Raw genomic sequence first — 17,612 nt, forward strand, 5'->3', positions numbered from 1 at the left:
TAACTACCAACTGTATCAAATATGTGGTCTTGTAGGTAGGTTGGTGGGGGAAAATAGTACTAATAAAAGTGTACTGAAAATAAGAGGATGGGTGAAACACCTGTGCAGTATACGAGGTAAGCAAATTACCTAGAAAGTCCAGAAGTAGAAAATATCAAACAAAGTCATTGAGATTAGTTAAAAAATAAAGAGATGAGACAGCACAAAGGAACATTTTAAGGGATTTAAACCCCAAACATATGGACGGTTTCAGGTGAAACTTTAAAAAAGGTGGACGACATACACTGAGAAGTGCATTCTTAGGAGCGGGCAGACTCAAGCTACTGAACAAAATAACTCAGAGAAGGCAACCCATGCCTAGGAGTGCTTACCTCACTTGCAAAGGAACTGACATTTGCTCCTAGTCTACTCATTTATTGCCAACATGGAGTAGACCATGGATGAAATATTTTATTCTCATCATGCTTCCTATAAAATACTGTGTTTTACTTTAGTAAAAAATTGAATACAGGCATATCTATACCATCACCATCACAAAGTAATGGCCTGTGCTGAATTAATGTCTGATTTTGGTGATTCATATTACTCTGTCTTAGAGAGTGACTGAGTTATACCCATTGTATGGAGCTGCCATCATTGGCAATCAAGCATAGTTTGCAGAACAGTAACACCGACATTGAAGATGTATGAAAATACATTGGAATTACACCAGATGGTGATGAAAGCCCAGCAGGAACTCTTAGGGGTACCTCGGCTAATATCATCAGCATTAAATGTGAAAGTCCAAGGACTTTAATTCAACCACAGGACCAAATTGTATGATTTTGCCAGACAGTAGGACAGACTCACTTGGCATCACTTGGAAGTGTTAAAGGACTTAGTGTAAGTACACTCGTAATTCATATCCTCAAAGGCACCTCACTGCAAGACAGTGCAGCATGATTTCACACTGAAGTAGGTAAGGTGGTATAAAATCCTGCTAATGATAAGGTTCTGTAGTTTCACCTGTACATAGCCAGTAGAGATCAACCCCAAGTGTATTGTTTTGGGCCGACCTCGACCAGCTACATCAATGTACAAAATACCTTCTTCTTGTCTCCACAAGGATTTTACATTTAGGCAGATACCTCAAAACAGCAATCTTGATATTAAACACTTTTTTTTTTTCCAGTGAAGATAGAATCTTAACAAAAATGAGAAAAAGGCACATCGTGTTTAAAGAGAAATGAGTGCACAGCACAGTCCAAATGTAAATGAGGTTAGGTCTATCTCAGTCAATTGCATTGTGCAGAAAAAAACAAAACCAAAATTTCTCCCTTTGTATTTCAAAAGATTTCTACGAGCAGCAAAATTTACAGGAAAAAATGTCAAACAAATTGGCTTCACAGATAGAAAGAGCCATATGATTTTTTCTTGTTTACAAGACTGAATCTTCTGTTGCAAGAGTTAATGTGCTTTGTGGAAGTTACTATGGCACAGCTTATAAGCTTCAGCGAGATGTGGTGGCAGTTCAGATTTCATGACAGAATGCTAACTTATCTCTGCTATTGAAAAAACTAATGAGGTGGTATATAGTTGCAGAGTGGTGTTACATGCAGTGATATGCAGGTTTTTCAGGCTTCTCATTATCTTTGTAACTGTATAGACGTAAAAGTAATGAAAACCCAAAACAGGTAGCAAAAGCTTAAGGCTTTAAAGCTGGAATAGAATTGTGTCAGTGTTTTCTAACCGAAATATGATAAATTTAAGCAATCTCAGAAAAAGCCCCCAGTACTCCCGCTAGGGTTTTCTGCTAGGTCTAAGGTCTCATGGGTAGCACTTAGGCGAAGATCACAATTAAGCTAACACAGGCAATTTATTCTCATGCTGGTTTTATTCCAGTCGAGGCAATGGCATAATGTTAAGCAGTCTTAAGGATTCTCTTTGTTATGCTTGTTGCCTATGGCTTTTAATTGAAGGTGCTATCACAGCATCCCTATCAGATGCCAAATGTCATGAGCAGTAGCAAGCAGGAGCACACAGTGCAGAGGGCTCTCCTGACCCCCAACTATCTTTATGGAGGACAGCAGGATGTAACATGTAACACTTTTCAGTAGCTAGAGGCTTACTGAAATGAATTTCCACAATGCCTAATACAACTAAGGCTGATATTTAGCACTAGGACATGAAAATGTTAAATAATACCAAGTGTGAGACAGTGAATGCAGAATGTTTTTAATGTGGTCACCACTGATCCAAAGAATGAAAGTTCTAAAATTTGGAATTACTTTTGTGACATACTTACAACAGATAAATATCATAGCTGACATAATGACATAGATGAGACATGCTTTGTCTGGAGGTGATCTGCACCACCAATAAAGCTTCAGCAAGCACTGAATGAAACTGCTCTGCTGAAAAGTGCTCAGCACACTGCTTTGAAAAAGTAGACTCAAGGATCACTGACAATCTGTATATCACAGCAGCACTGCCAGCTTTCTTATTAAAGAATAAGTTTTCCTACAAGTTCAGTCATCTTTAAACCATTTTGAAATGTAAAGATATACGAATGTTTTCTTCTCTCATCCCAATCTCCCTTTCAAATTGCTGAATTCAAGAAGCACTATCCAGTTACTGAGTTGCAATCTCCACTCTTCTGCTTTGTGATTTAAATTTTTTTTCTTGTTTTCAGAATCAATTTTCTATCATAAGTCTGTGAGATAGCACACCTATTACAAATTTTGAATGAATTATGCTATATATGAGAAAATGATCTTATAAAAAGAAAAGAAAAAAGTGAGCAAGTAAAACATATATGAAATAATTATTTCGTCTACTTGTTTTAACTACAACAGATATAGGACGGATTCCCATATTATGCTGCTATCCAGATATGCTTCCAAATCCTTCAAATCTTTGACTCTTAAAGAGGATGGTTCATTAAAAGTCTTTGTGTGGACACAAGGAATGTATGGTTATGAGCTGGGTGTACTACAACAGATGGTACATAAAATGTGCCACTTCTGCACTATGATACTATTTATTTGAGGGGAAAACTCAGACTTCTAATATGTGAATACATATGTTTTACAAAAATAAGTGTGCTTGGAGAATAAAAGAAGAGATTACAAAGACAAACATGAAAGGACAGAGACAGTATCTCATAAAAGAAAGAGATGTATTTAAGCATCAGCCAAATGATACTATTTTTCATATCATTTATAGTGGAAGCTTGAAGACTAAAATACTTCACAAGCCATTAGTTTCTTGGTTCTCTGTGACAGATTAGAATATTTCTTAATCAACTGCTAAAGCACAGAAGAAGGCCAAAGCCTAGATTCAGCAAAGCTGAGTAATATTGAAATCTAGGGATGTTCAGTGGGGATGCTATCAATAGACACATCACAGAACCACAGAACTGCATCCGTTTCTCAAACCCCTCAAAAAGCACCTATGGTTTCATCCATTTCTTAGTCCAGAATTTGAAAAACCACATTAAGAAACAAAAGTTCTGATTTGTACTCAAGGAAGCAGATCAAAACCCCGAAAATGTTACAAGATTCAAATTACTTGCTGAAGGTTTTGGACCCCCCCTTTGCCTATAGGCAGTCTGAAAGCCTACACAGCCCAACCAGAAGCGGTCCTGCCCTACTGGTTACATATTTCGGGCTGCACGAGGTTTGTTGTAATGCATTAATAATACAGCAAGAATGAAGAAGAACAAAACTAAGTGTATTTAAGTCTCATTCATATCTTCATCTCATTCACACAGGATTCACATTCACAAAATTCATTCAGATGGTCACCCACAGCTCCATTGTCCACCTGGACTGTACAAGTGCTCTCAACAGAATGGACATCAGAAGCCAAGAGAAACAAGACTGGGGTGGCCTCCTGACGCTATATCCATGTTTCTCATCTGTTACCCCACTAGAGAAAAATATTGCCATTTTTAAGTTTGAGGAAGAAAAAAGATGTTGTAAAATAAAAATAAAATGTCAATCACAGCAGCGGATCACCTATCTTGTCCCATTTTGTACTTCTGTTGATTGACAACCTGGTGCTCTTGTAGCATACAAAGGCAAAAAATCAGGCGTTCATTTCAAACTGAAATGTTTGACAGATGTAACAGCTTTCTGCAATGAAACTGATGAAATCTCAAACAGCGAAGTCCATCTCCTGTACAGTAGACAGATTAAATTTCAACAGGCAACGTTTCCTGTCCTTAGCAGATGCATATTTAATTTGGGAGCGTGGGTGTTGTTTGTTTGTTTGGTTTTGTTTGGTTGGTTTTTTTGTTATTTTTGTTTCTTATTCATCTGGCAGTAGGTAAATATATGGGAGATGACTAGGGCTTTGGAACTGGTACATAGCCTACCTCCTGCTGCTCTGGATGCCACAGACTTCAACAGGATCCATGTTTCAGGGTACTGTTTCACAAACTGAAGGCAATTTCAAATTCTCTTAGTAGTAACACTAGCACATCACTGATATTTTGACCTGTATTTTTGCAACGGTGAAAGTGAAACAGTCTGACAACTGACTGAAAATTCATACTGCTATAGACACATACCTTTTACCAGAGAGGTAAAAGAAACATTTTTACACATAATGTGAATGGCCTGTTCTAAGGTTCACAGAACAAGGTACCACGGAATGTGCAGTGCTGAGGAAAAGCAGAAATACTTGGAACAGCATGAAAACAAAATAACTCATGTTTCATTGCACCATCTTACTAAAATAGATAGCTGATGGCCAGATAACAATTTAATAAGAAGTCAGTAAGATTCTTTCTGCTGATTTGGAAGCCTTTGAATTTGAGTCATAATCTAAAGAAGACTTTTCCAAAGGCAACTGTGCACATACATTTTTGTGCCCACATGCACTATTCAAATAATACCTTCACTTAAAGAAATACATAACCCAAACACCCTTCTCTTGACTTCAGTCAGAAAAATGGACTGGATAATGCTCTTCACCAGGAAAGTGAAAAATATGGATCACACCCAATTATATGGACGTGGGATACATCTCACCAAGCTGCGTTGCTCAGCTTTGGCAAACAGATTAAAGCACCATATTTTCTTCAGAGTGGAATAAATGACAAACCCAGTGAAGCAGATCACATGTGTTATACAATTAGAAGTCAGACAAGATGAAACCCACCACAGTGTCAACAGAAGCAAAATGCACTGTGTGCACAGGCACTACCAGCTAAGTGTACTGGTGAAAACTGTACAAATGATACTTTCTGCAAACATCACTGACAGAAATAAGGCTAGATCCACAATCAGAAGCTGGGCACCTGAAGCAACCATGATGTTCAGATATATTCATTACATGCTGCAAGAAGAGGGAATGGAATAACAACAATATTCCCAACACCTATCTCACTGAAGAGAAAGCTACTAAAAACAGGAGTTAAGTATCACTCCCTTTCCGGCTGTGCATCCTGTCAACACAGGAAGGAGTGTTCTCTTAAAATTCATTAGTCTGCACCCTTCTCTGGAGGTCCTGGATCCCTTCCTGTAAAATCAAAGTTTTGTGAAAACTTTCTTCCAAAAAATTCTGGTAAGAGAATATAGACCTCAGTGGTCAAAGCATTTCACCATGAAGTTCAGCAGAGCAGCTACACAGCTCATCTGTAGAAACATATGCATGCCACAGAACCTTTACATCAGAAACACAATTGCCTCCATAACCTTATGTGTTTCGAAGAAGACAGATATTTGCATCTAGCAGGCTTAGCCATTTAAGAGATACTACTGCTGGCTACCAATCAACAAGGGGCTGCAAAAAGAGCAAATACCATTCACAACTGAAGAATGGTCTTCCTCTTGACTTGTTCAGTGTTTTAAAGGCTGTATGACCTTGTAAGGCATAGGCTAAATTAGTTAATTTGATGAAAAATATTTTACAAGCAGATATTTAACACTTTTTAATGATTAAGAAAACCAATCACAGATTTCTCTTACTAGTAACATGTGAAAGCCTAGGACATACTAAGAACGTCCTCCAGAACTACAAATGAGGCATCTGACGATTTCACTGGAAGGAATGAAGGCGAATGAATGAATGATCATTTTCAGGCTACAAAGTGTTTTATCAATCAATATCAATAGTGATTCCCTTTCAGCTACCAGCCAGTGAGAATATCTGATTTCATTTTCTGGACCGGGAAGAGGTTGTTATTTTAAAACCCTGCCTTTCTGCAAACCTGGGGGAGTAAACAAAGGAAGGAAGAAAAATCTGACAGCTGATCCTTCCCATTTTATTAAATTCAGCTCAAAACAAAATGATTTTAAATTCACTTCACTCCTGATTAATTTTACATATTTTTTAGATTCTGGAAAGATGATCTCAACATCATCCTATTGCTTTTATAAAGAAGTTAACATTAGAAAGAGCTGCAGATGGAATAAATCAGCAGATTTATCACAGCTTGGATTCAATTTCAAATGATGAACTGTTACTCTAGAAAAAGGCTCTTTATGGTCCTCCTGTAATAGGAAGTGTGCATTTTCCAGACCAACCTTCAAGTAATAATATTAATATTTGTGCACAAAAAGTTCAGTGTGACATTTCACAAAAGAAATGGAAAAACTACAGTATCCGGTCATAGGAAAGTACAGATTCTACACACCAAAAAATCCTGACAAATGCTGAATTATGAAATTTTCTCTCTGTGCAACAGAAGATGCAGGACAACCCATGCCAAGACTTTAAAACAAATCTCCCCTGCTACTCAATTGCTGCAAAAGAAAAAAGAAGCAGGAAAGAATGGGTAATATTTGAGACTGGTACAAATTAAGACACCTCTGTATGATTACAAATCAGATTTTTAACTACCTTTTTGTTCACAGTATACACAAAACCCAAAAATTAAATTTGGAATGAAGGCCAAATCATTTCAAGATTCAAAAGCCCAGATATTTTTAGCAAGATCAACATGAATTCTGTACCAAAATTGTAGTGGCCTTTATGTTTTCCTGAAACCCAGTGGTTCCAGGAATAATATACACATGGGTTTGTAAGGCTACAACAATGTTGATATTCAAAACAATTTATTTTTTTATTTCAAGTTTTTGTAACTTCACAACCAATGAAAAAGCAGCAATATCAACTTAAGGCATCTCCTGTCAGAAATAGCTATTTCTGCTTCAAGAGTTTATAGCTTACTAGAAAATAATGCATTACAAGAAATTTATTGCCACTCCATTGGGAGGAACTTCTTGTGTATGGTATTTTAATTATAAGGGAAAGTTTAACATGCATTTTGTGTCTAGACTAGCACTTATAATCTCAGTTAGGTAAGATGCTAAAGCCCCTTATGTAGCAAATGTCCTTCTAAAAGATGCCAGTAGAAATGAACAAAATATGTTCTCTTCCCCCCACACTTCAGTAAAATATGATAGCATCCATTCATCTCTTATCTACAGTCTGGGAAATCTTTCCACTCAATGGAACGTTACCTCATGTAAACCAGAAATGAACTGATTAAGTGCCCACATCAGTGTACAGGGCTAAATCACTTTACATACATTGTGCCACAGGCTGGAAAGCCAAAGAAATAAAAGAAGGAAAAAGTAATACATGATTCTATGTATGTTTTTTTCTTCAGCGAAGACATGGACATTACAGAATCAATGTGATGTGGCTGTACTTGAATAGCAACTGAGGAAACTTACGAGTATAGATTTTACAGACCACCATGATGTTCTGTGAAAGAAGTGATACCAAAAATTCAGGTACCACCTGTAAATCCTGTTAGATCTTTCAGAACACTCTATGTCCATTTTGTCAGTTAAATCCTATATTTTCAATGCAATTAAATGGTAGAGTAAGAAGATACAGCATCTCCTGAACTAAATGAAACTTGAACCCAGCTATTCTTGAACAGAAATCACCTAGAAGAGGATCTATCCATAGGCATTACATATCTAGCCCTTGGACAGTATTTATCAAGATAAAAAATTCTATTGCAAAAGTAAGAATCCTAGAATTGATGGAGCAAAATTACTCAGGACTTGAAACCTGCACCTCAGATAGGTAGACTGTGCCTGTGAAGAGTTGCTGAATGTAAATGGGTCAGTTTTCATATCTTTAACATCTGTTGTTTATACCCAAGAAAGCACATCAGGGGCAAGAAAATTAATTCCCCAATTGCTGTCAACTGCGTTAGGGAACAGCAATAAACAGCTTACTGTAAGCCTCTAGCTACAATAAAATTGCTGTCAATAAAGTGTGGCTGATATGGTTTTGCTGTGCTAGAAGAAGAGATTCTTTGGAAGTGAAAATCTGAAATGGAAACTAAAAAGATTCTCCCTTGTTCCTATATACAAAAGAACATTATCACAATATTGCAACAGCATAAAACTCTCAAGATCCAGTTCTCACTCACATGTGTCGCACAAATTTCTTAGCATATGTGAAACTTTGGCTTTGGATATTTGGGACAGATGAGACTCGAGTGATTTTGATAAAAATCTTTTGCACAGGAAACATTTAAAGAGAAATGAAGATTACTAAGCTTTTACCGTCTGATCTGTAAACACAAAATGTTCCCTACTCTAGTTTAGCATGTCTACTGTCACTATTGAAAATGGTATTATAGCTTAGGGTTATGTTCAGATTTCCATTACAACTTCCAGTTTTCACATGCTCTTAACTTTCTGAAAAATTCCTCTTTTCAGTTGAAATTTTCCATGCTTGGTCTCAGCTCAAAGATGAATTTCTTTAGACAGTCAAGCAAAATCTGTTAACCTATTTTTCAGTTATACAACAATAGAAAAAATACACTGTACATTATCACCATTTCTAATATTTTAGTATAGATATATAAATATACAGAACTAGAAAACAATTGAATTTTACATGCAGACACTTTTCCAGATGACTAGTCCTCACCCAAGACTAATATCCATGCTAATACATAAACCAAATTAAGCATACAAAAGAATGTATGTGTTTTTTATTTATACTAAGTGATGAAACAAGGCCACTAAAAATAATACTGAGTGCAGAATTGTGGAATGCTATGGTTACAGAATTTTAATATTTGCAGGTGACGTAAGCTCTGCACTGCTGTTCCAATGCAGATTTCCATCAACTTATGCACCTTGAAATTGCCACTCTCAGCGTATCAAATTAAGAGTCATTAATGTTTTCAGCTTTTCTCTTACATAAACCCCAAACTTACAAATTTAAGCACTCCAGAGTAAGATAACATCAATTAGATTTGCCACATAAAGCTTAAGTGATGTGCATTGATCAGCAGGAGCCTGGCTACTTGTTCCTTGATCAGGTAAGAAGTCCACTGGCTGGAAAAGGAATAAAGCAACCTCCACAGAGCTTATGTTATTGAGTATAAGATTAAAAATATGCTGCAGTACGGAATGTATTTAATGTGCCATTCAAGCCCCAAATCCTTAATTTCTGCCACTAGAGCACAGAAATACAAGGACAGTGTTAAGATATATTCAGCTTTCCTGTATCTACTAGAACTGTGTATATTTCCAAAATTTCTAAATTATCATCTTGATTCAGAAAAGTGCTTATAGTGTGCTTACGACTCGAAGAGAACATCACAAGTGACTTGGACTTTAAGGATCTGCTTCAGTTCTACCATGATAAATGAAAGTTAAGCACATGCCTAAATGCATTTTGATTAGGAATGAAGACTGAAGGTTTTGCCCATAACCTATACTGATACATATTTTTAAACCTGTGTTATTTGTCACTGCTGTGCTTTAAATCTGATTAAATGAAGTTGTTATAATTTAAAATTGGGATAACCACAGTAAATTGGCCCTAATTTCTTTTATTATTTAATCTATTGTTAATCTAATGGCATTGAGTAGGAGATTTTGTCTGTTTATTTGCTTTTCAAAAGAGGTCTTTCACATAGAAGAATACAACATGTCGTCTTCTGCTGTATTTCTATGTAGCTGTTTGGTGTAATGACTTACTAATTTGAAGCGCATTTTAAAGTTCAATCAAATACTGAAAAGAACACTGATTGAGAAGCCTGCATAGATTTCAGTATTCTTTATGAGTCATAACACTGATTTTGGAAGCTTAGCTATATAAGCTGGTGGTGTGCAACATCCTTTCCATACTCCTAATTATGCGAATTAGCATTTAGAACAATCCCAAGTTCAAGTATTCAAAAATGCTCTTTTCAGAGCATCCACCAGGTTTACTGCAAGATAGGCACTTGAAGGAGGCTTTGGTTTTCATACTGGGTACTTGTGAAACATCAGTCTGTACAATTCGAAGTCACATGCAAAGACTTAACCACAGAATTTCCACTAAATTTACTGATGACTGCACAGAAATTGCCCAACAAAAAAACCCCAAAAAAAACCCTCAAAAACCCCACAACCCCCCCTCCAAAAAACCTAAGAATTGTTCATTGAACAATATATATTTTTTTATTCTAAAAGATTTTTGACTTAGGACCCAGTTCTAGCAGATTTCTAGGGCCACATGCCCATCAAAAGTAACAGGATTTTGCTTGAATGAAGTCCAAGTGCTGACATATGTCTCAGCTCTTTGTTAATATTAATGTATCTGCAAGACACACTGTGTGTGTGTTTACCTTAGACTAAAAGAAACTGTAACTAAAGGTGGAGGATGCTAGTATTTCTCAGACATATATTTATCCTATATTTTATCTTTCCCTATCTTAACATCATCCACAACAATTCCCATGTTCTTTACAAAACACAGTTACTGAACAGATATGTAACTTAACTCAACATTAGATGCAGAGAAATTAGTTGTGTTAAACCTGAAGAAAACAGTACAATGGCAAGAACTAAGTATCTCTTTCTAAAGGAATTTGTAAAAATTTTTTTCAGATGTTGGGGCATTTGCACACTCTACTATTCAGTAAGATCTTTAAGCAATGTGAATACTTTGCTTAAAGGCCATACTCTATTACAAATCTAAAAAAAAGACCTATGATGGTGTATTTCACTCCTGTGCCAATGAATATTAGCCAAAATGAATCCTAATTTTTATGAATTACAGACAGAAGAATAGGAAGATTGTTGACGATTACTACCATTGATGGTTATACTACTCCAGCCAAAAATTGATAGGAAGCATAAAAAGATTACATGCTATAACACTCATCATTGGGAGAAAAAAAACCAAAAAGACACTATCTCATTCCCCACGGAATAAAAATATATGTGCTCAGTTTAGGTAACTGTCTACTTAAGAAGGAGTTGTATTTTCATTTACATGTAATAATACAGCTTTTGCAGGGAGCAATCCAAATCATGAGTATCTGCTGACTTCAAAAAGGATACACTAAGACCTCAGTGAAATTTGAATCAGGTCCATATTTAGTTATAATTACAGATATTATTAAATGGAGACTAGCGTATTTAATGTAATGAACACAGGAAATGTTGTAAATACCACCAGTCATTGTTTGGGCGTGGGAGTTTTTTCCCCTCATGTTCAATTTCACCATGCAGAGCTTACACATTCTGTCAGGTAAAAATTTTGGGTGTCCCAACTGCCTCTAGATACTACAGGGAGTTAAGTCTGAGTTTTCTAATAGAGTTTGGAAAGCTAATTTAAACTTAAATTAAAATAATCTCAGAGCAGAAAAAGAATATGCGGTTTGGGGGGATTACATTTTGCAACTATAACTGAGAAGAAAACTTCAGACGAGTAAGCACAGGTTATGCAGAGCTCTTCTGTAATTTTTGGGGGTGTGTTTTTTTAAATCGGTTGTTTTTTTAACTTATGCCGACAGTGTGTGTACGGTGCTGTGCGATGGCTTGGGGAGTATATCCTTCTTTAAGGTCCCTTAGAGATTAGGGGCTTGTGAGATTCTTCTGCGGTGCTCTCAGTGTGTCGTTCTAAGAAGGAGTTGCGTCAGAGCAGTCACTTTAGCAGAACTGCCTCCAAAGCGCTCGTTTTATTCTTAGCACCTTGTTAGTGCGACACCTTACAGACACCCAAAGTCAACACACACTTCTGGGAACGGCACATTCATCTCAGATAAGGCTAATGCAACAGCAAGAGGACGACTTTGTCCTAAACTTGGCTACCGTCAAAATCTTTTTCCAAAGACAAGCCTAAATGTGTCTCGCTTGGTTCCCTAGGATCCATATCCCTAACAAATTCAGACAAATCACTATCACTTGGAGGGTACTGCGCCCGCAAGGAACACGGATGCGACTCCCAACACCGACCGAGCCTCTGCGACGACGGAGCACCGAGAAAGCCGCCGCGCAAAGACGCGAACTTAACCCGCGCCCGCTCCGCCGCGCCCCTCGTTCCCGAAAGCGCTCCTCGGCTGGAACTCCGATCCGATCCGATCCGATCCGATCCGATCCGATCCGATCCGATCCGATCCGATCCGATCCGATCCGGCCCGGCCCGGCCCGGCCCGGCCCGGCCCGGCCCGGCCCGGCCCGGCCCCTCCGCGCTCCCCGCCCCCGGCCCCCTCAGCCTCCGCAGGGCTGGCGCGGGGCCAGCGCGCGCCGCGCGGTGCCTTGGCGCCATCTACGGGCCGCGCGCGCGCGCTCCCGCGGCGCCCGCAGACGAGCGCCCGTAAAATAAATTAAGACAGCGCCGCATTTAAATCTTTATTAGCAAGGAATTATTAGACCTAAGAAAAAAAAAACCTAATGCTGGATTTGGTTGAAATATGAGTCTCTCAGCCTCCTAATCCCTCTTCATATGGCGTGTTTCACGGTTTAAAATGAGCTATGTCAGATCACTTATGCATTACTAAGATGAGAAAATATTTACAATGGACGGACTTTTTTTTCTTTTTCCTGCATAATTCAGATGTATTCAGAGAACGCATTCCTTCCAAAAGTATGCTTTGGCCATTTTTTTAAAATATGCAGCAAACTGTCTATGCGATACCAACTTTCATCTATTACAACAAAATCATGTTGAACTCAAAAAAGAGGAAGACTTACATATGGCTTAGTTATATCCTAACAATAAACCACGTGCTTCACTGATGCAGTAGCTTGGAAATTTGGCTGTCTTTGTTAGGGAAAAAAAAATTAACCCTTTTAGCAACACTAACTTAGCAAGGTTCCAAATCAGCTTGAAATGGAAAAGACATTCAAGCCAACTCACTTTGAAATTTGAAACAATGTACATATCCCTTCAGTCTTGAAACAGTCAAATTTCTGACTGAAATTTAGCATATAAGAAAACAGTTCTTCAATAACTTTTACAATTGGACAGTTAAATACTGGGGAGAAAAAAAAAAGTCTTTTTCTTCAGTTTTGTTTATGCACATGTATATGCACATGCACGGAGGTGTAACAGGCCTCTAACAATCAAAATTCTTCAAAACCCAAAGTATCAAAGGCATTTTGCAAATGCATGGTTAAGCTCCAGGTAAATAATAAATGGGTCAAGGTTTTTGTTCGTTTGTATGTTTGTTCTTGGTTTTGGTGTTTAGTTTGGTTGTTTTTTTGTTTTTTGTTTTTTTTTGTTCCCCCCATAATGTTAACTAAATTAAATTAGAATGAAACAAAAAAAGAAACCCACAACACAGTGGCACTTTTAATACTGGTTGATCGGGCACTTGTATGCAGTACTTATAGACCAGTAAAAGTGCTCGTTTACCTGTCTGGTGTGTAAGGGGCCCTTTGTCTTGAAGCCTCCTTGGGAACTGCACTCTGAGGCACTGAAGTGATCTGAACTAGTGGAAGAGCGTTTGGAAAGGGTGTCACAACCACCAACAAAGGTGTTGTCCAACGGGAGTTCCTGAATCACATGGTGCTTTTTCACTGAAACGGGAGTGTCAGGTTTGAGATGAAAAGCAGACTGCGGAGAGGCAGATTTGTAATGCTTGGCAAGATCAGGACTGTTAGGCTTAAAGGTTGTTGGTGGTGCTGTTCCCCAATCAAATCTTCCTATACTTTGCTCCTCCAGCTCTGCTGGAAGGCTTATTGTCCCGTTGATAGGTTCATGAACTGCATCATCAGGTTTGGACTCCTCAATCGTCACAAAGTTCAAAAGGGAGCTCTTTGGAGATTTCCTTTTCTTCCTTTTCTTTTTCTTGTTTTGCTTGTTTTCCTGATTGGGAGACATCCACTCAGCACCTTGCTTGCTCCTCTGGGCAGCTTTGAATCTGGACGCATGTCGACAGCGAACAAGGACTGTGACAAATATCACCACTATGACTACCATGGCACCTGCCACAATAGCGATCATGATTGTGAGATAGTCCTCGTTTTGGTAAGGTTGGCTACTGTCCCCTATGTTCCGATCCAAAGGTGTTTCCATAGTCCTGCGTATCAAGTCATAAATATAAGAGGCATTTCCAGCAGTATCATTTACATATAAAAATACAAGCACAAGAGTATGCAGGGATTTGGGATAACCCAAATCACTTATGTTGACAACTAAGCGATGCAGCCCCACATCATTAGGAGTTGGTTTTTCCTCCAGAGTGATATTACCTGTCACTGGATCAATCCGAAACAAACCCTTGTTATTGCCGCTTACGATTGTGTACTTCAGCTCAGCATTCATGCCAGTGTCTATATCCACAGCAAAGACTTCAGCTACCACCGATCCTGGAATTGCTGAGAGTGGCACTAGCTTAAAAGAAGTGTTAGAAGGTGGGTAGATGACAACAGGACTGTTATCATTAACATCCATCACGTTTATGGTTACTTTCGCTGTAGAAGAGCGAGGAGGTTGCCCTCCATCCACTGCCTTAACATCAAAGGTGTAAGAGCTCTGCTGTTCTCGATCAAAAGAAACATTGGACTTTATAACTCCAGAGTATGGATCCAGAACAAAGTTTTCATTGTCATTCAGGATGGAAAGGGTCACTGCTTTATTTTCCCCGGCATCTGCATCAGTCACTGTGATCACCCCTACCGTGCTATACTTTGGTAAGTTCTCAGATACGAAAAACTGGAAATGATTATGAGTAAATTTGGGACTGTTGTCATTTTCATCCAACACAGTAACAATTACAGCCGCTTGACTCTGCAAAGGAGGGGTGCCGTTGTCTCGGGCTGTAACAGTGAAAATGAAACGCTCCTGCTCTTCTCTGTCAAAAACTCTGGAGGCTGTCAAAACTCCTGTCTTTCGATCCAGATCGAAAAAGGAGGCATTAGGACCAAGCTGATAAACAATGTCTGCATTTTTCCCACTGTCTTCATCTGTGGCACTAATAGTTGTTAAGTATAGACCACGCCGGTTGTTTTCAGAAACTGACAGCTCAATTACAGGCTGGCTGAAAATCGGAGGGTTGTCATTTTCATCCTCCAGCTTAACTCTTACCAGGGCAGTCTGGTTCAAACTGGGCTTGCCAGAATCAGAAGCCACAATTTTAAAGCTGAATTCTTTGGTGCCCTCATAGTCCAACAAGGAGGAGGTCTCTAACAAATACTGGTTGTCATAAACTGCTTTCAAGTGGAAGGGGACCTCTCTCTCAATGAAACAGATCACTTTGCCATTCACATCAGTGTCCTTATCTGAAACTGTAATTAGGGCAATCTTTGTATTGATGGGATCTTTCTCAGATAAGTACACTGTGCCATTGATGGGGCTTATTATGTACCTGAGGTCTATGTTGGGAGGGTTATCGTTTACATCAGTGACATTGATGGTGACAGTTGCCCGGGCCGGTGTAGAGCTACCATCACTAGCCAGCACTGTCACTTTGTGAACAGCAGTCTCTTCTCGATCTAAGGACCTCTGAACTGTAATCAGCCCGGTGGTGTTGTTTAAAGCAAAAAATCTTTTGGTTGCAGGGGCAACTTGGGCACCAAAAATATATCTGATTTCTGCATTGCTTCCTATATCAGCATCTGTAGCATGAAGCTGAATTACAGAGGTGCCTACAGGGGCATTCTCTGGTATATGGACCTCTACTTGACTCTCTTTAAACACTGGCCTGTTATCATTGACATCACTTACTGTGACTTGCAGGATAGCTGTGCTGGATTTCTGGGGGGTACCTCCATCCTCCACTTTGATTTTCATCACATAGGTGTCCTTTTGCTCTCTGTCCAAGTTCTGCTGCACAATCAGCTGAGGCCATTTCTCCCCTTCTGGAGTTTCTACAATATCCAGTCCAAAGACACTCTGCCCGTTTAACAACTCATAGTGCTGCACACCATTGAAACCTGTGTCAGGATCTGTTGCTGATGGGATTGGAAACCGACTGTTGATCAGAGTGTTTTCTGGGATGGAGATATTGATGACAGGGGATGGAAACATAGGTGCATTATCATTAGTGTCCTTTACAATGATTTTTATTTTGATCAGCCTAAAAAAGTCATTGGGGAGAATCACCACTTCAAGTTCAAAGAAACACTCGTTTTCTTCTGCATAGGAAGCTCCAGCACACAGTTTTTCTCTGTCTATTCTGTTAGACGTTGTGAAGATTTCCCCCGTGTTACTGGATACTTTGACCAGAGGCGCATCCCCTGCTTTAGACACCAGTCTGTATACAAGGCTGGCACTGGTCCCTGTGGCAGCATTGATATGAGAAATGTTCAGGTCCTTTGGTATGTTCCCTATGGGTACGTTTTCAGGCAGCTCCTCTCTAATAGTGTAAATAAGTTCTTGAGCTATAGCAGAATCCAGCCTTAAACAGGCAATCAAAGCAGCCAACAGGTAAAAATCTCTCAGGTCCATGATAATGTTTTTATTCTCTTTTCACGGATTTTAGGACTTAAAGGTTTCCAGAGAGGAATGATGTACGATTTGCAAGAGGAGGCATGCATGGACTGCAGGATGCATTACATCTCATTTCTTATTTGGAGACATCACTGTCAACACAACCACACAGAACAGCATTATTGTTTTTTAGGCATGATAAATCCACAATCTCCAACTACTACTTGTTTTTGCAATGCACGCTTCCAGCAGTACATTTTCCTAGTGCTCCCTTTTACAAGCAAGCCCTCCGGACAAATGCACCAATATCCCATCGGCTGCATTTTCACAGAGCACGAATGAAAATAACTACTTGCAGGATTAAGGGTAGCTACTGTTTTGACACGTACTTTCTGAATAATTTCTTGGTACACCATGTAATCTGTAACGTGCATTCCCCCTCTACCCTCCTCCACCCAGTCATTTGGTGCAAGTAAAAAACCTTCCTGGACTACTTCTGAATCCTAACTGCTATGTCAGCTGCCAAACGTAATTTGCTGTTTGCTTCCATACATATTTTTTAGCTCTTGCTAACCAAATTTTTCTCTGCTCGCCTTGCATGCCCCTCTATAGCTATCGTACTGGGAAATAACCACCCGGACATGCTGCTGCTGCAGCAGTCGTCACTGGCTACTTCACATCCCTGTTAACTGATGAGACAATAACAGGACTTACAGTTTCTTACACTCTCAGCTCAATGTTTCTTCTCCAGATGTTGGATACTTCTCCTTCTGTTTAATAACCTAAAACTTTATTTGTTTTTAAACACAGTCTAAATCAGGAGGCTGGAAATTCCAAATATAACTTAGAACCAGGAAGCATGTTTATAGATGGGGGAATATACATTTTCTGATGACATGAGGAGAAAAAAAGGTGCAGCCTTTCCCCGTTGACACTGATCTCCCTTCAGGATGATATTAGCAGCTGCCACATATAAATACTGCAGACTAATAATGCAG

General features: G+C 38.9%; 1 protein-coding gene across 2 annotated transcripts in view; it reads right to left on the reverse strand.

Annotated features, from left to right (window-relative positions):
- PCDH9 (protocadherin 9) overlaps window positions 1–16,632 on the reverse strand; it is a gene marked incomplete at both ends in the record, with an annotated part of 672,945 nt that extends 656,313 nt beyond the window's left edge. For both annotated transcript variants that reach the window (XM_082277402.1, XM_082277401.1), the window contains one exon: window positions 13,597–16,632. In XM_082277402.1, coding sequence (XP_082133528.1) covers window positions 13,597–16,632 — 3,036 coding nt within the window. The remainder of the gene's footprint in view (window positions 1–13,596) is intronic.
- Window positions 16,633–17,612: the final 980 nt, after the last annotated feature.

This window comes from Coloeus monedula, assembly GCF_965178545.1.
Source record: "Coloeus monedula genome assembly, chromosome: 3".
Classification (NCBI taxonomy): Eukaryota; Metazoa; Chordata; class Aves; order Passeriformes; family Corvidae; genus Coloeus; species Coloeus monedula.